Genomic DNA, 20521 nt, shown 5'->3' with positions numbered 1-20521 from the left:
GCGGGACCTCAACATGGGCCACGTATCACATCAACTACACCCCTACTTAAAACAATAATTACGTAAAGTAAAATCCGTAGGCTGCACGGAATAAATATTCAATTACAATTTATTGACAATGTTTGAAATGAACATTTGGGTTATTCCGTCATGTTAACGGCCAACCCTACAGCGCCTCGTTCAGCACAGAACGGAAGCTCGGCATCATTCAGTAGTAACTCTAAACAGACAGTAGGAGACGTCTCTTTGTACACAAAAAAACACATCAGCCAGACCCAGTGCACACCTATTTACATCTTTGTTATTACACAGCTCTTCTGAATGCTGTAGAATGCTCCATTCACTTAAGGCCTTCCCAACGTTCGGCGGTCAATTATATTTGCATAATTGACCGTTGTCAAGTGTAATTGACCGCTTTCAAGGAAAGGGGTTTGTTTGCCTCTGATTCACGTCTTTCGTAGCACTCCACAAGCATTCCAGTAATTTACCAGCCCCAGTTTCCTCGGTATCTAAACGACGTCGTCAGCTGATCTGAAGCCTACCGGAAAAAAACGTTCTCTGTTTATCAGCCCTACTTCAGTTCAGGGCTTATCTTCCCGATACTGACCGGCGTTCTATACATTATCCCTTACAGAAGCGATCTATACATTATCCCTTACATAAGCGATTTATCCCTGACAGACACAGCAGCAAAATTACTTTCATACTGAACACATTATTTTCTTTATTCTACTAGTGTTTTTTAATCTCTGTTCGACACATCATTTATCCTGTTCGTGGCTTTAATCTCAGGTGAAGCCCTCTAGCAGGACAGTGGAGCCAGGGCCTGCTGGTCCTCAGTCTGAGTCCAGGGCCTGGTCCACCGGCTGGGGGTCCTCAGTCTGAGTCCAGGGCCTGGTCCCCCAGGCTGGGGGTCCTCAGTCTGAGTCCAGGGCCTGGTCCCCCAGGCTGGGGGTCCTCAGTCTGAGTCCAGGGCCTGGTCCACCAGGCTGGGGGTCCAGTCTGAGTCCAGGGCCTGGTCCACCGGCTGGGGGTCCTCAGTTTGAGTCCAGGGCCTGGTCCACCAGGCTGGGGGTCCTCAGTCTGAGTCCAGGGCCTGGTCCACCAGGCTGGGGGTCCAGTCTGAGTCCAGGGCCTGGTCCACCAGGCTGCGGGTCCTCAGTCTGAGTCCAGGGCCTCGTCCACCAGGCTGGCGTGGGCAGACAGGTCGAAGGCAGGGAAGCAGACATCCAGCTCTTTCCATTTGGCACACTTGCTGATCTTCTTGCCTTTGCAGGTGACCACCAGGTTCTTCACGTGGAGACTGGGCAGCTCGATGGCACGGTAGAGCATCATGGACCCCCATCGCTAACACAGTGGGAGAGCAGGTTATGAACCTCACAGAGCGACGGCACAACTGAACGGCACCATGCTCAACGCCTCAGAACCCACCTGGCCACACGTGTTGCACGCTACAAACTGATTGGTCTCGTACTCCACCAGCCTCTCCTGAAGGTTGGTGTTGTCCTTCTTATTGTAGAGACTCCTGTTAAACAAAGACATCTGAATCAACCGCCAGCAGAGAGTACTGAACAGGACTCAAACCGTAAGGTCCCTACATGACCCTTGACCCTGTGTTCTCCGTACCGGAACTCTGTGGACACGACCACATGGTGCATCTGACTGACCACTTCGATGTCCTCTCCACGGCACACGTCCTTGTTGCAGCCGCGACAGCTGAAGGACACCTCAGACGGACTGTCGTTCTGCTTCTTCTTCTTCTTCTTATTCAGCAGCATCTTCCTCTCCTGGATAGCCTCCAGCTGATAGGTGGTGATCTGAAGACAGAGGAACAAAGATTGCTGTAGTGTGGATCAGAGTCTCTATTCTATTCTAGCCTAACCCTAACCCTAACCCTAGTCTCTATCATCTGCCGCGTCGAGCTGGGCTTCTGACGTGGGATCTTCATGACCCTTTACCTTCTTTTTGAATTCCTCTTGATCCATTTTCCCGATCTTCACGATGGCTTTGTTCATCATTTTCTGGCGGAACTCGTTGACTAACTCCTTCTCCACAACCCCGGAGCCGTGCACGTCCACCAGGGTGTAGCTGCTGTTCTCCGCCCGGGCACGGCCCTGCGCCTGAGGAGAACACCGGACTGTCAGTACACGCTCCACCCGGTCACTGGACCTCCAACACTCTGCTCCACCAGGTCCCTGGACCTCCAACACTCTGCTCCACCGGGTCCCTGGACCTCCCACACTCTGCTCCACCAGGTCCCTGGACCTCCAACCCTCTGCTCCACCAGGTCCTTGGACCTCCAACCCTCTGCTCCACCAGGTCCTTGGACCTCCAACCCTCTGCTCCACCAGGTCCTTGGACCTCCAATCCTCTGCTCCACCTGGCTGGAGGTTGGTGTTGCACATGTTCCAGATGTTGGCTGTTAGCACTGACCTGAATCATGGAGATCTCGTTGGTCACGAGGCCGTAGCGAATCACAAAGTTGCACTCCGGTATGTCCAAGCCTTCCTCGGCGACGGTGGTGGCGATCAGCAAGTTGACTTCTCCGTGTCGGAACTTGTTCAAAACATCCTTTTGTTCGGCCTTCAAAGGGAAATCATTCCAGAGAGTTTAGCGAAGGAAAGGTCAGGGTTAGGGTTAGGGTTAGGGCTAACCCCTGTGTGATAGGGTTAGGGTTAGGGTTAGGGCTAACCCCTGTGTGAGGGTTAGCCCTCACACAGGGGTATGGGTCAGGGTTAGGGTTAGGGCTAACCCCTGTGTGATAGGAATCAGGCTGATAGCTAAGGGTTAACATGCTAGCACGCATGCTATAGAATGTTCTTCTCCATTGTCATGTTTCAATACAGCTGAAGGTTATAAATTCATACTAGATGACGCGTTAACACCCACTAGGTGTGTAATGGTACACACAAGTCACGGTTCAGTAAGTACCTCGGTTTTTAAGTCACGGTACGGTACGGTTCATAGTTAAGGGGACAATTAATAAAAAAACTGCTTGTTTGTCGACAACGGAGAATGGCCGTAGATCAGCAGGAATGAAAACACCAATAAACTTGGTTATGGCATTTGCATTTCTGATTTGCCAGACAGGGGTTGGTGAAATAGTGTCGTGAGCTGGGTTTGCGCAGCTTGTTTTTTTCCCACAGCAACAGTGATAGTAACACCTGGATGGTGCCTTCCAAATGCGTGTGCTAGAGATGTGCATTTCTGGCAAAAATACTATTCGATGCTATTCGATAGTTCGGCGATCGTTGCCCACCATCTACGCCACATTTACGTACCGCGGTACACCTCTGTACCGTGACGGTTTGGTACAAATACGTGTACCGTTACACCCCTAACACACACTAAGGCGTATCATAAGGTACACTAGATGTTAGGGTTAGGGTTAGTAGCGTGTCAGGTGGTGTGGGGCAGCAGTAGCGTGTCGGGTGGTGTGGGACAGCAGTAGCGTGTCGGGTGGTGTGGGACAGCAGTAGTTTGTTGGGTGGTGTGGGGCAGCAGCAGCGTGTCGGGTGGGGCAGCAGCAGTATGTCGGGTGGGGGTGGGACAGCAGTAGCGTGTCGGGTGGGGGTGGGACAGCAGTAGCGTGTCGGGTGGTGTGGGGCAGCAGCAGCGTGTCGGGTGGTGCACGTGGCTCACGCTGGTCATGGGTTTGACGCTGCTCTGGTCTCCTCCCCCGAGGACGTAGTTGGCGCTCACCCCCACCTCGGCGAACTTGGCGTTGCCCTGCACCCACTGGGTGAGGGCCATGGCGCTACGTCGGGTCTTGGTGAAGATGATCCCGCGAGCGTCCGCCCTGTTGGTGAACTCCTTCAGGACCTCCACCCGCAGGGTAGACAGGCTGCTGTTCTCGTACTCCGGCATCGTCACCAGCCGCTGTAGCTCCGCCCTCCTGTCTGAGGACGTTACAGAGGGTGGAGCTGTGAACCAGGGTGGAGGCTACAGAGGGTGGAGCTATGAACCAGGGTGGAGGCTACAGAGGGTGGAGGTATGAACCAGGGTGGAGGCTACAGAGGGTGGAGCATTCGGAGAGGAAGCTCTTCTCAGTGACCGTACACACTACCCCCCCCCCAGTGGAGCGTACCAGCGTAGGCAGACGCAGAGGGACGCTACCTTGGAACAGCTTGAAGAGGAACCTCTCGGTGTCTGTGACCTGGATGGGCGTCTCCTCTTCAGGAGCCTCCTTCCTCCTCATCTCCTCCTCCTGGAAGGCGCCGAGCACCTCCAGGGCGTCACACATCCGGATGACGTTGCTGAGCTGCAGGCCTTCGTTGTAGCGCCGCAGGTGCTCAGCGCAGACCCTCACCTTCTGGTCCTCCTCTTTGGCCGCTAGGAGGAGACGCAAGGAGGGAGGAGTCAAGGGGACCGTCAAGATGACTGCCAATGGGAAGGGTCTGAGTTAAGGGACCCTTAAGGGGACCCCGGTGGAAGGGTCTGAGTTAAGGGACCGTTAAGGGGACCCCGGTGGAAGGGTCTGAGTTAAGGGACCGTTAAGGGGACCCCGGTGGAAGGGTCTGAGTTAAGGGACCCTTAAGGGGACCCTGGTGGAAGGGTCTGAGTTAAGGGACCGTTAAGGGGACCCCGGTGGAAGGCCCTGAGTTAAGGGACCGTTAAGGGGACCCCGGTGGAAGGGTCTGAATTAAGGGACCGTTAAGGGGACCCCGGTGGAAGGCCCTGAGTTAAGGGACCGTTAAGGGGACCCCGGTGGAAGGGTCTGAGTTAAGGGACCGTTAAGGGGACCCCGGTGGAAGGCCCTGAGTTAAGGCGACCCCAGTGGGAGGGCTCTGGGTTCCTGCTGCCCAGTGGTTGAAGTGACTCCCAGTGTGAGGGCCCTGGGTTCTTACTGGTGATGTACTGGTAACGATGGGAGGCACTAGGAGGAGCTCACCGTTGTACTCTCTCTGCACCACCCACTGCTCGTAGGTCTGTGTGCCGAAGTCACAGGTGGAGTGGAGGTCAGCGTGCAGGTGGATGGCCGTCATGATGGCCTTGATGAGGTCACCGAAAGGGTCCTTTAGGAAGGGAACAGAAACCAGAAGTCTACCGCTGGTTTCAGAGGCTGCGTTGTCCGAGGGTCAATGCCTCGAGCTAGGCGTACTTTGAGCATAAATGAATAGAAATAAAGGAAAAACCTTTTTTCTCTCTTCCACGATGGAGACCTTCTTGGACAGGTCCTTCGTGTCTTCGCTGCTCGACGTCATGATTTTGCAAGCGTCCAAATTAGCACAAATCTACCACAAAAAAAAGAAACACAGGAGTGTGAATTAAATGTGAGGTTGATCAAAAACACGTCTGAATCCACATATTGAACACACATGTTGTGTTGCGTGTTATATATGTGGTTTTAGATGATACAACACACTACTTGTATCAGGTTTACCCCATGATACAAGTAGTGAGGAGGAGGGAGGGTGAGGAGGAGGAAGAGGGAGGGTGAGGAGGAGGGAGGAGGAGGAGGGAGAGGGAGGAGGAGGGAGAGGGAGGAGGAGGAGAGGAGGAGGAGGTAGGAGGAGCGAGGGAGGTGGGAGGAGGAAGGAGAGGGAAGAGGGAGGAGGGAGGAGGAGGAGGAGGGAGGAGGAGGAGGAGGAGGGAGGAGGAGGAGGGAGAGGAGGAGGGAGGGTGGGGAGGAGGAGGAGGGAGGGTGAGGAGGAGGGAGGAGGAGGAGGGAGGGGGAGGAGGAGGAGGAGGAGGGAGGGTGAGGAGGAGGAGAGGAGGAGGAGGAGGGAGGAGGAGGAGGAGGAGGAGGGAGGAGGAGGAGGAGGAGGAAGGGAGGGGGAGGAGGAGGGAGGAGGAGGAGGAGGGGGAGGAGGAGGGAGGAGGAGGAGGAGGGGGAGGAGGATGGAGAAGGAAGGAGAGGGAAGAGGGAGGAAGGAGGAGGGAGGAGGCAGGCTGTGTCTGGCGTGGGGGAGGGTGAGGTGAGCCTTTACTTTGAGGATGTGCTCCTCAGCCTTGGTGCTCTTGGTGGCGCCCCCGACGCCTGGGGAGGCAGTGAGGCCCAGGACCTGGGGCACGGCCTGCGGCTCCTTGCCCTGCTTGCTGAGCTGCAGGTTGCGGTACTTCTGCTTCAGGTAGCGCATCATGATGTTGTTGTAGACCCCGCCCTTCTGGGTGTGGTGACACTCGTCTATCACGATCAGCGTCAGGTCTGAGAGAAGGAGAAGGAGGAGAAGGATGAGATCTTCAGTGGGAATGACCGCAGAAGACACAATGTTTCAGAGGCGGGAGCGTGGGACGGATCCCAGACTTTTGGTTTGTTAACCTCTAACTTCAACTTCTAACCCTTTTTAAGATAACAGGGTGACTTATGTTCCCTCCCAGACCGCAGCCTGTGATTGGGAGATCTGTGGTCTGACCCGTCCTCCCCCTACTCGCCCTCCTGAGGACCCTGAGAACCTCCCCTGCAGACCACAGAACACCTCCTGAGAACCTCCCCTGCAGACCACAGAACACCTCCTGAGAACCTCCACTGCAGACCACAGAACACCTCCTGAGAACCTCCACTGCGGACCACAGAACACCTCCTGAGAACCTCCACTGTGGACCACAGAACACCTCCTGAGAACCTCCACTGTGGACCACAGAACACCTCCTGAGAACCTCCACTGTGGACCACAGAACACCTCCTGAGAACCTCCACTGCAGACCACAGAACACCTCCTGAGAACCTCCACTGCAGACCACAGAACACCTCCTGAGAACCTCCACTACAGACCACAGAACACCTCCTGAGAACCTCCACTGTGGACCACAGAACACCTCCTGAGAACCTCCACTGCGGACCACAGAACACCTCCTGAGAACCTCCACTGTGGACCACAGAACACCTCCTGAGAACCTCCACTGTGGACCACAGAACACCTCCTGAGAACCTCCACTGTGGACCACAGAACACCTCCTGAGAACCTCCACTGTGGACCACAGAACACCTCCTGAGAACCTCCACTGCAGACCACAGAACACCTCCTGAGAACCTCCACTGCAGACCACAGAACACCTCCTGAGAACCTCCACTGCAGACCACAGAACACCTCCTGAGAACCTCCACTGCAGACCACAGAACACCTCCTGAGAACCTCCACTACAGACCACAGAACACCTCCTGAGAACCTCCACTGTGGACCACAGAACACCTCCTGAGAACCTCCACTGCGGACCACAGAACACCTCCTGAGAACCTCCACTGTGGACCACAGAACACCTCCTGAGAACCTCCACTGTGGACCACAGAACACCTCCTGAGAACCTCCACTGTGGACCACAGAACACCTCCTGAGAACCTCCACTGTGGACCACAGAACACCTCCTGAGAACCTCCACTGCGGACCACAGAACACCTCCTGAGAACCTCCACTGTGGACCACAGAACACCTCCTGAGAACCTCCACTGCAGACCACAGAACACCTCCTGAGAACCTCCACTGCGGACCACAGAACACCTCCTGAGAACCTCCACTGTGGACCACAGAACACCTCCTGAGAACCTCCACTGCAGACCACAGAACACCTCCTGAGAACCTCCCCTGCAGACCACAGAACACCTCCTGAGAACCTCCACTGCAGACCACAGAACACCTCCTGAGCACCTCCACTGCAGACCACAGAACACCTCCTGAGCACCTCCACTGCAGACCACAGAACACCTCCTGAGAACCTCCACTGCAGACCACAGAACACCTCCTGAGAACCTCCACTGTGGACCACAGAACACCTCCTGAGAACCTCCACTGCAGACCACAGAACACCTCCTGAGCACCAGGCCATTTGAAGTTAAAGAGAGGAGTGAGATAGGGGTGTGGAGGAGTGAGGAGAAGAGGAGGAGTGAGGGCTAGGATCAGAGGAGTGAAAGAGGAGGAGTGAGAGAGGAGTGGAGGAGTGAAAGAGGAGGAGTGAGAGAGGAGTGGAGGAGTGAGAGAGGAGTGAGAGAGGAGTGGAGGAGTGATATTGAGGAGTGAGAGAGGAGTGGAGGAGTGAGAGAGGAGTGAGAGAGGAGTGGAGGAGTGATATTGAGGAGTGAGAGAGGAGTGGAGGAGTGAGAGGAGTGGAGGAGTGATATTGAGGAGTGAGAGAGGAGTGTAGGGGTGATATTGAGGAGTGGAGGAGTGAGAGAGGAGTGAGAGAGGAGTGGAGGAGTGATATTGAGGAGTGAGAGAGGAGTGAGAGAGGAGTGATATGGAGGAGTGAGAGAGGAGTGGAGGGGTGATATTGAGGAGTGAGAGAGGAGTGGAGGAGTGATATTGAGGGGTGAGCAGTAGCAATGCAGCGTCTACGGGAGGGCTGACGTCTCCCTCAGCCGCCTGAAGCCAGCCGACAGGACGACAGCAGAGAGGAAAGAGAAGCTCGGGGCTCTACAGCAGATGTTCCAGAGAGCTGCTCCAGCTCGGACCGTGCCAAGAGCAGCCTGTCAGAGGGTATTACCCAGGGAGCCCCCGCCTCCTCCACCCCCCACCTCCTCCACCTCCTCCACCCTCTCCTCCTTAGGGCTGGAACCTGACCACGTCCAGGGAACTGCTCTTCCGGTGTTGACGCCAGTAAAACGTCCTTTAGTTTGAGGTGGATTCTGGATTAATCTCAGTGTTCGTCATTCCCAATATGCTAACACATTAGTTGATGGTCATTTCCTTTCCTCATTCGATCCACATTTCAGGATCAGTCCATGAAGAATGTTTTTCAAAATCGGTACTACCCAGGCCTCTAACTAACTACCCATGTCTCTAACTAACTACCCATGTAAATAATTACCCATGTAACTAACTAATGACCCATGTCACTAACTACCGACCTGTGTCACTAACTCACAACCCATGTCACTAACTAACTACCCTTGTAACAAACTAACGACCCATGTGAATAACTAACGACCCATCTCACTAACTAAAGACCCATGTGACTTACCAACTACCCATGTGAATAACTAACGACCAATCTCACTAACTATATACCCATGTCACTCACTAACTAACCATGTCACTAACTACCCATGTAACTAACTAATGACCCATGTCACTAACTAACAACCCATGTCACTAACTAACGACCCATCTCACTAACTAACTACCAATGTCTCTTACTGATGACCCATGTCTCTAACTAATGACCCATGTGACTTACTAACTACCCATGTCTCTAACTAACTTCCCGGGTGACTACCGACCCATGTCTCTAACAAACGACACATGTCACTAACGACCCATGTCACCAACGACCCGTGTAACTAACTAACGACCCATGTCTCTAACTAACGACCCGTGTAACTAACTACCGACCCATGTCACCAACGACCCGTGTCTCTAACTAACGACCCGTGTGACTAACTAACGAACCATGTCACCAACGACCTGTGTGACTAACTAACGACCCATGTCTCTAACTAACGACCCATGTCTCTAACTAACGACCCGTGTCACTAACGACCCGTGTCACCAACTAACGACCCGTGTAACTAACTACCAACCCATGTCACCAACGACCCGTGTCTCTAACTAACGACCCGTGTGACTAACTAACGACCCATGTCACCAACGACCCGTGGGACTAACTAAGGCACGGCGTGGCGTACCACTGAGCTCCAGGCGCTCGTCGTCCAGGTTCTCCGAGCCCGCCAGGTGGTTCTCCAGGATCTGGGCGGTGCAGATGATGACGTCGTGGTTCCTCACGATGTCGGGGAAGGAGATCTTGAGCTGCGAGTTGCCGCTGACCCGGCCCACCTTGTAGCGCCGGAGGAACGGAGCGAACTCACTGGAGTAGTGCTGCTCCACCAGAGGGATCTGAGCACGCACACACACACGCACGCACGCACACACACACACACACGCACACACACGCACACACACACACATATACACACACGCACAAACATATACACACGCGCACACACACAAAGACACACACCTGTGTTTTATGTATTTTCCTCAGATGGACGTAGGGGTAACAGTGTTATTCATCCAGGCGTTAGTTTAAGACGCTGTGGTACCGAGGTGTATAATGAGCTCCTTAGTTTGGCCCTGGTAAGAATGAACACAGGGAAAACCGTCGGATGGGGAGGAAGAAGGAAGTCAGGTTACATATGACATCATCGCAGTGGAAAATGATGTCTCAAATTACAAGAGGAGAAGAAATTGTAGGTATTTTTCCATGATTATATTAACAGAGTGGAGCTGCACGTAAACTGTATGGCACACACACACGCACACGCACACACACACACGCACACGCACGCGCACGCGCACACGCACACGCACACACTCACACTCACACTCACACTCACACACACTCAGTCAAACACACACACAAACACTCAGTCAAACACACACACACACACACACACACACACACAGAATCAAACACAGACAGACAGACAGACAGACAGACAGACAGACAGACAGACAGACAGACAGACAGACAGACAGACAGACAGACAGACAGACAGACAGACAGACGTGCTCCCCTTCCACACATGGACCTCGGGACGGTCTATCAGCTCTGAATGCTAAGGTCAGGGGTCAGGGGTCAAGGGCCGGGGGTCAGCCCATTTGAGGGTGTTTGTGTCCCCAGGGGGCGTGTTCTGACCTTGTTTACCAGCACCACCACCTTCCCGGGCTGGCCCAGCGCCAGCCGGGCGTCCAGGTGCTGCCCCGTGATGTACACCGCCACGCGCGTCTTCCCGCTGCCGGTCGGCAGGCAGATGATCACGTTAAGCCCCTCCAGGGCGGGGGCCGCGACCTCCGCCTGGTAGGGCCGCAGGGAGATCACCCCTCCTCCGTCAGCCCCTCCGTCAGCTCCTCCGTCAGCTCCTCCTCCATCAGCCCCTCCGTCAGCCCCTCCTTCGTCAGCTCCTCCGCCCACACTGTCTGAAATCCAAAGTGTAGTATCTCAGGAGAAACCCACAACAACACACAGACAGGTTGTCCCCCAATACTAAATACTTATTAATTACTCCTACATAAATTACGGAAATGATAATATATGTTTAATAGAAGCCGACTCCACTTTTGGAATAATTCACGCATTTTTTTTGGGAGTCAGTGACTAGTGGGTCTGGGAGGAGTCGAGTCTGAGAACGAACAAGAGAAGAATCAGTTTGGTTCGTTCTTGTTAAAGATTTGTTAATTTGAACTGATTCCATCCATGTTGCAGGACATTAGTAGGTCTCGTTTGACGCCTCAGATATGTTGTTTTTTTGGTGTAGTTTGTGATGTTAACCGAGGAGGAGATGTGAAGTGTTGACCCTGAGCCTCCAATATCAACTCCTCCAGTTATTAGGCTCAGTCGGTCCGGGATTAGTAGGCTCCGTCGGTCCGGGATTAGTAGGCTCCGTCGGTCCGGGATAAGTAGGCTCCGTCGGTCCGGGATTAGTAGGCTCCGTCGGTCCGGGATTAGTAGGCTCCGTCGGTCCGGGATAAGTAGGCTCCGTCGGTCCGGGATTAGTAGGCTCCGTCGGTCCGGGATTAGTAGGCTCCGTCGGTCCGGGATTAGTAGGCTCCGTCGGTCCGGGATTAGTAGGCTCCGTCGGTCCGGGATTAGTGGGCTCCGTCGGCCCGGGATTAGTGGGCTCCGTCGGTCCGGGATTAGTGGGCTCCGTCGGTCCGGGATTAGTGGGCTCCGTCGGTCCGGGATTAGTGGGCTCCGTCGGTCCGGGATTAGTAGGCTCCGTCGGCCCGGGATTAGTGGGCTCCGTCGGTCCGGGATTAGTAGGCTCCGTCGGTCCGGGATTAGTGGGCTCCGTCGGCCCGGGATTAGTGGGCTCCGTCGGTCCGGGATTAGTGGGCTCCGTCGGTCCGGGGTTAGTAGGCTCCGTCGGTCCGGGATTAGTAGGCTCCGTCGGCCCGGGATTAGTGGGCTCCGTCGGTCCGGGATTAGTGGGCTCCGTCGGTCCGGGATTAGTGGGCTCCGTCGGTCCGGGATTAGTGGGCTCCGTCGGCCCGGGATTAGTGGGCTCCGTCGGTCCGGGATTAGTAGGCTCCGTCGGTCCGGGATTAGTGGGCTCCGTCGGCCCGGGATTAGTGGGCTCCGTCGGTCCGGGATTAGTGGGCTCCGTCGGTCCGGGGTTAGTGGGCTCCGTCGGTCCGAGGTTAGTAGGCTCCGTCGGTCCGGGGTTAGGGGGCTCCTGGGTTAGGGGGCTCCTGGGTTAGGGGGCTCCTGGGTTAGGGGGCTCCTGGGTTAGGGGGCTCCGTCGGTCCTGGGTTAGGGGGCTCCTGGGTTAGGGGGCTCCTGGGTTAGGGGGCTCCTGGGTTAGGGGGCTCCGTCGGTCCTGGGTTAGGGGGCTCCTGGGTTAGGGGGCTCCTGGGTTAGGGGGCTCCGGGGTTAGGGGGCTCCTGGGTTATGGGGCTCCTGGGTTAGGGGGCTCCTGGGTTAGGGGGCTCCGTCGGTCCTGGGTTAGGGGGCTCCTGGGTTAGGGGGCTCCTGGGTTAGGGGGCTCCGGGGTTAGGGGGCTCCTGGGTTAGGGGGCTCCTGGGTTAGGGGGCTCCTGGGTTAGGGGGCCCCGTCTGTCGGGGTTACTGTCCTACATTTCTAAAGGGTTTTCATTCGTTGTTTTTTTTTATATTAACGCTTTAGCAAGCAAAACTACATATCGTAGGATGGCTGCTAGGACATCGGGTGAAGCTTTGGAATCTAGTGTTCTGCTTCCAGGACCAGGCCTACTCAAGATTATAACATGAAAGCTGGTTTGACCATGGAGGAATAATAGCCATATTGAAAGTACTCCCACTCTGTCCTTTTTTTCGGTTCAGTCTGCATTACCGGTTCTTACTTCTGATAGCCTACTTATGTTCTGATGTCTGAATAAAACATTAAAAAAATCCTGTTTTTCCTATTTGGGGCCTGCACTCTTTCAGTTTAGTATCAAGACCAACTTGACTCTGGCAATAAAATGGAAACTCTGCCTCCACAAAAATGGAAACTCTGCCTCCACAAAAATGGAAACTCTGCCTCCACAAAAATGGAAACTGCCTCAACAAAAATGGAAATTCTGCCTCCACAAAAATGGAAACTCTGCCTCCACAAAAATGGAAACTCTGCCTCCACAAAAATGGAAACTCTGCCTCCCCAAAAATGGAAACTCTGCCTCCACAAAAATGGAAAATTTGCCTCCCAAACCGAAAACTAGGGCAGCAAACTTGCAAAACTAACCTACAATTGGTGTCAACAGACTTGATCGACTACAAAGGGTTTGTTTAAAAGCTAGAAGGCAGAAACATCAACTATGTGATAAACCTCCTGCTACTCTGAACAGCTAAGCCTGATCTGTTCATTAAAGCCAACCGGACATTTGGCGGTCGCCAAAGACGGCAGACTGATGACTAGACTGGTGTGTAAAGTTGTATGTAGTGCTGGTCCCAAATATTAAATGAACTGGATTATCCTTTACTTTTGTATTTGGACATTAGAACATTATGTAATGATTTGAAACCTTCAGTTAAGAGTGAGAATTGGCAGGTCCAATGTAGCGGTGAGGGTTGTTCCTGCTCTCCCCCGGCTCCGAGGTCCATGCAGCGATCCTGTGACTGTAGTTCAGCTTTTTTAAGCATTATTAGGATGACTTATTCTCGTGAAGTTGCGCCGCATTAGAGGTGAACATTGAGGAGATGGCTCACTGGTCAGGCTGCGGTCGGCTGAAGGAACTCTTCCAGCACAAAGATTTGCACGGTGAATGTGGATCTCATTCAAGTTAAAGTTGGCAATTCTAATATTCGTTACTTGGCTTGGGTTGGATGTCGCTTTATTTTCCTTTCAAACACATTTGAAGCCGTTGATTGCAGTTGGGACTGCTGCTTGATGTTGACTTTAACTCTGTGCGACGTGATCTGACCAAGGCAATCGTTTTGCCTCTGACCTCGTTGGATGGTTTGGGGGAACGTTTTTGTTACAAATGTTATTTCTGAGCTTAGCAGTTGTAGTTTGTATATGCATGCTTACCCATCCTAAACATTTTCACTGGCAATTGCGGCTGCTTCAATGCAAACATATTTAATTGCTGGACGAATTTCTACAATCAATTATTTGGAAGAGTCCGTTGGGAGATTTGTACAAACATCTGCATCGAAGGAAAGTACAGTTTACCACTTTCTATATTTATTAAAGCACTTTAGTTTTAAATGTGTTGACAAAATATATTCATTGATCATGTACCGAAGTGTGATTTGTATTTTCTTCAGGGGTGGTTGAAGAGTGGTGAGACGGTCCTAGCATATGACTACAGTAAGGATGAGTAGGTTAACTAACACTAACTGAGTGATTGCGTACGCAGTCCAGTCGTGGATGTGGCCCTCTGTACGAGCAAGACGTCCAACCACTCAGGTCAGTCAATGGCAGATGTGACAGGTGGACCTTCCTGGCATTAAACTGTAGGTTTGATGATTGCTAGGTCTTCTGGATCCACTGGGGGTGTGGATCGTATACTGAAGGTGCCGATCGTACACTGGGAAGGCAGACTGATACCCGACACGGAAGGGTAAGCTACTTGTTGAAAACGTGTAATTTTTACTTTAATCATTACTTGGTTTGTATTTGATACGGTATGGGTATTTGAGCCATGGTTGAGTATTTTAAGACTATACTTCAAAAGCAAATTATATCGCTGAAAACTGTGAATCCAAGCAGGATGCCATGTACCAAGATGCAAGACCAGTTGGCTCTCCTTAGGAACCTGCAGCAGGCGGTCAGCAGTGTCCTGTGGTGACTACTGCCCCCTCACCATCAGGTATATAGATAGGAGTTAAATATGGCCTTCCTGGGTTTAACTCCACATGACAGAGCCAGCCCTCCAGCTGCTCAATAACTCAACGGTAATGTTCTTTAAACTGGAAGTTCAAAGCCAGAAGCGGTGGCCTGGACCAGAGACCTGGACCCGGGGCGGTGGCCTGGACCAGAGACCGGAGGCCTGGACCAGAGACCTGGACCCGGGGCGGTGACCTGGACCAGCGGCCTGGACCAGAGGCCTGGACCCAGGGCGGTGGCCTGGACCAGAGACCAGAGGCCTGGACCAGAGACCAGAGGCCTGGACCAGAGACCAGAGGCCTGGACCAGAGACCCGGGCGGCACAGTCGATGTGGACCCTGGTAAGGTCTTCACATTGCTATTGTGATAACCACATCAGGAGCAGCCTTCTGCAGCACATGTAAGACTTTTAAGGGTTTCACTGCTGAATAGGTTTGTCAGCGTCGCTCCCATCCTGTTTTGCTTCTAGATTCCCCCATAATGCTTTATTTCTGCCCGTTCCTCTTGTTGTGACTCTTCTCAGGGAACAAGAGTTGTATTGTTTCCTTCAGCTGAAGATGGAGCCGAAGGAGGATCAGCAGAAGGGTGCCTCGTGCAGAGATCGAGGTGAGCTGTGAATAACCTTGAATAGACCTCTCGGAAGGAGACTCAATGTTTCCAAGAACAATTGCATAATCCATCCTGGTCTTCACAAAACATCTGAAAGCTAGGCTCTTCCTGGAACATCTCCATTGACTTGTGTGTACTTTGTTATACCACGAGTACTTGGATGAAGAAACTCCTCTTCGCCTGGTATCAATCAATGGAAACAAATCTTGTTTGGATTTGATTCCTATAGCTACCTTCGGCTTATCAATGTACTTAGTGTCATCCTCCATTACAGGATGACTGATTGAAACTAACATTGTTGTCTGCTTCATTCCACTACAGAACCGAGTGGATCTACACCAGTCTACCTGACAAAGACCTCGTTCCAGCTGTGTTTCTGAATACCCTGTTTGAGCCTAGCTATTGTATTTATAAAATCTCTAAACCTAGTTGAGAACTCTTTAGAGGGAGACTAATGGGACGGCTTGCAACAAACCCCTAAACTCTGTGACCCCTAAACTCTGTGACCCCTAAACTCGGCGACCCCGATCCCTAAACTCGGCGACCCCTAACCTCGGCGACCCCGACCCCCTAACCTCGGCGACCCCGACCCCCTAACCTCGGCGACCCCGACCCCCTAACCTCGGCGACCCCGACCCCCTAACCTCGGCGACCCCGAACCCCTAAACTCGGCGACACCTATACCTAACCAGCTGTACCTGAATACCTAAACGGCACTAACGTATACCTCAACCCTAACCCTTCACTGATCCATCCCTAATGTCTGAGCGTAGGGTGAGACGGAGGCCGCCTTATGGTCAGGTCTCCCCTCTAAGGGTTCTTTTGCGACTTTGGTCGTAGTTTTATTCTCAATGTCTTCGAATGCTTCAATGTTTCATTTTTGCTTGACAAATAAACATTTTATTGACCTCATTTCAGTTGGTTCGTTTATTTTGTGTGGACACTTAAAAGGCTTTCAAACTACTTTCACGGGCAAGCACTAGAAGCATGCCATGAATGAAGCCTGTTTAGAGCCAGGGCAGCAGCCCCTGTGGAATGTGTTCCAGGCCTCCGCAGAGCGACCGTGAGCATGTGGTTGTCATTACGATCTGCTGGAAGCTGCTGCGGTTGTGGAACACATGGAACAGATTCCCTGGCCTGCCGCGATCGAGGAATGCGGTCTTTTCTCTGGAAGGCAGGGAACCTCCAACCCCTCCAGCAGAGGTTCAGCCTGACTCGGACTACGGGGGAAAGCTCGGTACAAATAGAACATCAGCCTATTGGACTGGATGTTCAGAGTGAAGGGTCAGCCTTCCTTACCGCTGCCTTGAACAGGGGAAAGATCTGCTGTGGTGCATTGGTTTGTCATGTGTGCAAGCAATTAAACCCAACATACCTGATGAGAGGTTGAGCGAAAGGTCACAGTCCTCCTGCCTCGAACTGGTCTCACTGCTGTCGTCGTTGTACAGGTCTGAGGAAACAAAGGAACAAGGCTTTCTTTCACCTGACTCATCGTTCATATCATAGGCTCACAGGCGTGGCAAAGACACCCAACCCGACAGGTAAAGGCTCTGGGCGGGACCATGTCTGAAACTGGAGGCCAGAGATCATAGTGGATGGTTTAGTTTTTCTTTAATGTTTAAACGCTAAGACTAAGTTCATCACTTTTTTCAAATGAGTGGAATTCATTTTGAAGCGACTAAGACCATGGGGGAGACGACGTGTTCATGGGATCCAGTGCGCTGGTTGGCTGGTTAGCTGCCTGCGCTTTGGATTCCCCTGTGAGTCGCTACGTAGCCAGTGCAGTAAATAGCCACAATCAGCGAGATGGTAGCGGCCACGGCGTGCAGCAGCTGGTCGGCACACCCTCCCCGTTGGCTCCGGAACAAAGAGCGTCCCCAGAGGACTGGAGGCTCGGTGCGCTCTGCTTGGCACTGGTTCCGTAGGATTCACACCAAGAGAACATGGAAACTCAACCCAAGGATGGAATTAAACAAGATTAATGTCCACACAAGCAGTGGCACTCAGTGATTTAGCCTGATGCGGGGTCATTGGGACCGGAGTGTCTTTAGCGCCACTAACTGCAGATTGGTGTTTCTGACGACGATATCAGATCCATAGGGGTGTGTACCGATGAAGATAAAGCTATCCTGATTAAGATGAAGATAACCTTTAGTAAAGCACAGCTTTAGGCATTCAGTTTGCACAGTTTCTCTTCAGCAACCCATTGGCTCTGATCTTATTGTAACCTTCGTTAAGCGACGTTTGATCAGTGTTAAAGACCAGCTGATGTATCTTCCTCCTCCTCTCATTTCATCCCCGGTCAGATGGCAGCCGAGCGTCTGAGAGGTCAATCCTCACCTACACAGCTCTCCCTGCTGGGAACCTGAAGCTCCTGGCCAACCCCAGGCGAGCCCTCTACGGCTGGCCCCACCTCTCTAGGAACAGCGCCTGGAACTGACACACACACACACACACACACACACACACACACACACACACACACACACACACACACACACACACACACACACACACACACACACACACACTCTCTAAGCATTACAAAGCACAATCATTTGGAATTATAGTATTTTAGAACTTCAAGTCACCTTTGTCGTCCATGGTCAAACCGGACAGTTCTTTGCACAGGGGTAGGTGTTCCGTGACACGCAGGGCTTCGAGGAAGTCCGAGAACCAACCGGGAGGATTTCTGATGATTCTTCTCAGTAGTTCTCGAGCTCCGCATTTGTTTCCATGGTTATTTGTTTCAGCGTGTACCTGAGACACACCGAAAAGAAGGCTTCATCACGTGTGGTGTTATACCGCCATCTGCAGGTTTTGAACACCGTTAGGACGGTTACATCACAGTGTGGTGTTATACCGCCACCTGCAGGTTCATGGCAGACGGCGCACTGTTCTGCGGATATTTTTTGGGAAACTATTTGAAGTTACGGGAAATATAATTTCAGGGCTCAAGTCTCACGCATTCGGCGTGAGACACACGCAATTCAACCCATGCACACGTCACACGCCGCACTTCGTATTTCTCACGCAGAGAAATTACCAGGGTAGCGCCCACCAACATCAAATGGGTTCCCCGTACGTAGGCCTAGGGTGAACAGACGTCCTCTTTTGGCCAGACATGCGCTCTTTTTGAGACACTTGTAAAAAAAAGTGTCCGGGCGGAATTCCGAAATCGTCCGGGATTTTATTAAAGCCTCATGTATGTTCACATTTGCGTTGCGTTCCTCTGGGTCGGTCACAAACTGGTTAGGCTACGCCCTCCCCTACTCAGTTCTCTTCGCTTTGCATTGGTGGAAGTGAGTACGGGGAGTGGTTAAGTAGAGCCTTCAGATTGGACGGTTTGACTTTAGATTTACCGTCATGTTTTGTATATATATTTTTTTACCATTATTGTTTTATAGGGACAAACATTAACACATTCCTCCTACAGGGGATTGTTCAAGTTATATCTATTGAACAGAAAGAAACACTTGGTCAAACTTTACCACAGCATTGGCCTACTGAATGCCACAGATATTTAAGCATTGGACTGAATGCCACATAAATATATAATTATGTTTTTGCACGTTTGCAACGTTTAAAAGTTCAGGGAAAAGTATATGCCTCTACTGATCTTGCTTGGGCCAATATCCTTTTGAGGCAGTGTTGTTTCTGAATATATAATAATAGCCAATAATGCCTACTATCATACATGTCACCATGTCTGTGGACACATTTGCCCTGTAACTTCCTACTTTAACGGACTTGCTTGGCAAGGAGGTGTTACGGTAGAGTCCTTATTCTTCCTTTTCGTTACATTTCGGCTTTGAGATGATTGGGTTGTGTATCCATTACAACTCACCTTTTCAACGTCCTCCGCTGTGAGGATCCCCAATGAGAGGCAGTGGGTAGAAACCTCGCAGGTCTTCATGTCCAGGAGGCTCGCGGAGAGCAGCTCGATCAGCCGGATGTGGTTATCATTTTCTGCCTCCAAGTCGGCGGACGGTGGCCTGACGTCCATGTAGTCCGCCGCGTGTCGGCAGCCCGCGGCGGACAAGGCGTCCAAGAACTCCTGGAACCATCCGGGGGCCCGCGGCATCCGGATCACCGTGTCGATCAGGAGGTGGGCCGCCTCCCGTTCCCCCTCCGCCCGGGCTTTGCTCATGATCAGCTCCTTCTGTTTTTTATCGATGGAGTGCATGAGATCCAGGACCGGCTCGACTCTGATCAGGGTTTGCAATCTGGCTCGGAAGTTTTCAATGAGAGCTACGGAGCGTTTATCATTGGAGTCCATGATGCCTGAACGTAGAGATAAGGCGGTGTTCTCCAGAGGGGGGCCGTATGTTAAGCACAGAGTGCCTCAATCCCGTCGCTCACTAGAATGACGTCGGGCAATTTTACTTTCAGTTTCGTTTATCAAGAATAGACATCGGACGAAACCGGCCTCAGGGGTCAGTGTATTCACTGCTTAGAAGGCACTTCCCTGTATTAATGGAGCATTGTTGTGTCATTATTATGAAAAAAGTCCAAACAAATGTTCTTACCATTATTTTATTACACTTCCATTTCTAATGCAATTTACAGATAAAAAATATCATTTCTTTGTTAGTTTAGAATCGACGATTATTTTTATTGGTCTTTTCTAACAGCCAATATGCGTTCGCTTGATTTCTTTTCATGCATTTTAAGGAAGGATAAGCCCCAGACCATCCCAGTGTTCACAAGAGAAGAGTGGACAATTGGACATCATTGGTATTATAAAACGTGCTCAGCTTTGGGCAAATGAAACGGAGAAAAACAGAAAATGGACGAATGTTCAACCGCTGGGCGTCGGGCTCGTCACATGCGACCGAACCCTCCGTCTGAAGAACTGTTCCCGGTGGCAGCATTAACATCAAGTATTGATATTAACATCATAATCCATAGTCATGATCGCAGTATTGATAATGCACAAAGATCAATGAATAAATATATCTACAGAATATTTTTTAAATATATGTATTGCAGTACAATAGTTCATAAACCCTGAGTCAGAGACAGCCCCCCCACCCCCCCCTTCAACCCATTGTGGAACTCGCTGCTAGGCAACCGCCTCCCAGTCTGTCGGTCCAGAGGTTCCTTAACATCATCCATGTCTGAGCGGAAGCGGCCAGCGAGGGTCCGACGGAGACCGCCTGGAAGAACACTTAACGGGGGGCCAGGGTCAGAA

At 52.0% G+C, this 20521-nt stretch overlaps 1 protein-coding gene across 2 annotated transcripts; it reads right to left on the bottom strand.

The window, feature by feature from the left end:
- Positions 1 to 93: 93 nt before the first annotated feature.
- On the bottom strand, positions 94 to 19708 carry ifih1 (interferon induced with helicase C domain 1). Of its 2 annotated transcripts, none has more exons than XM_056579611.1 (16): positions 19175 to 19708; positions 17919 to 18087; positions 17668 to 17757; positions 16703 to 16777; positions 10570 to 10850; positions 9560 to 9767; positions 5931 to 6148; positions 5136 to 5234; positions 4892 to 5015; positions 4117 to 4332; positions 3643 to 3899; positions 2434 to 2583; positions 1959 to 2120; positions 1627 to 1817; positions 1432 to 1525; positions 94 to 1347 (listed from the first exon to the last, which is right to left on the bottom strand). In XM_056579611.1, the coding sequence occupies exons 1-16, from the start codon at positions 19604 to 19606 to the stop codon at positions 1159 to 1161; spliced, it is 2955 nt and encodes a 984-aa protein (XP_056435586.1). In that variant the 5' UTR covers positions 19607 to 19708; the 3' UTR covers positions 94 to 1158. The 2 variants fall into 2 exon arrangements, with proteins under 2 accessions (XP_056435586.1, XP_056435585.1); XM_056579610.1 differs by having other exon boundaries at positions 95 to 1347; positions 17668 to 17763.
- Between the last annotated feature and the right edge of the window lie 813 nt (positions 19709 to 20521).

This window comes from Gadus chalcogrammus, chromosome 20, assembly GCF_026213295.1.
Source record: "Gadus chalcogrammus isolate NIFS_2021 chromosome 20, NIFS_Gcha_1.0, whole genome shotgun sequence".
NCBI classification, from domain to species: Eukaryota; Metazoa; Chordata; class Actinopteri; order Gadiformes; family Gadidae; genus Gadus; species Gadus chalcogrammus.
This window is presented reverse-complemented; position numbering and strand designations above follow the sequence as displayed.

Coding starts and splice junctions, on each gene's coding strand:
- ifih1 (XM_056579610.1), bottom strand. CDS start 19,606: ATGGACTCCAATGATAAACGCTCCGTAGCTCTCATTGAAAACTTCCGA. Junction 5,235..5,930: donor CTGAGGAGCACATCCTCAAA/GTAAAGGCTCAC, acceptor TTTTTGTGGTAG/ATTTGTGCTAATTTGGACGC. Junction 1,526..1,626: donor GTCGTGTCCACAGAGTTCCG/GTACGGAGAACA, acceptor TTTGTTTAACAG/GAGTCTCTACAATAAGAAGG.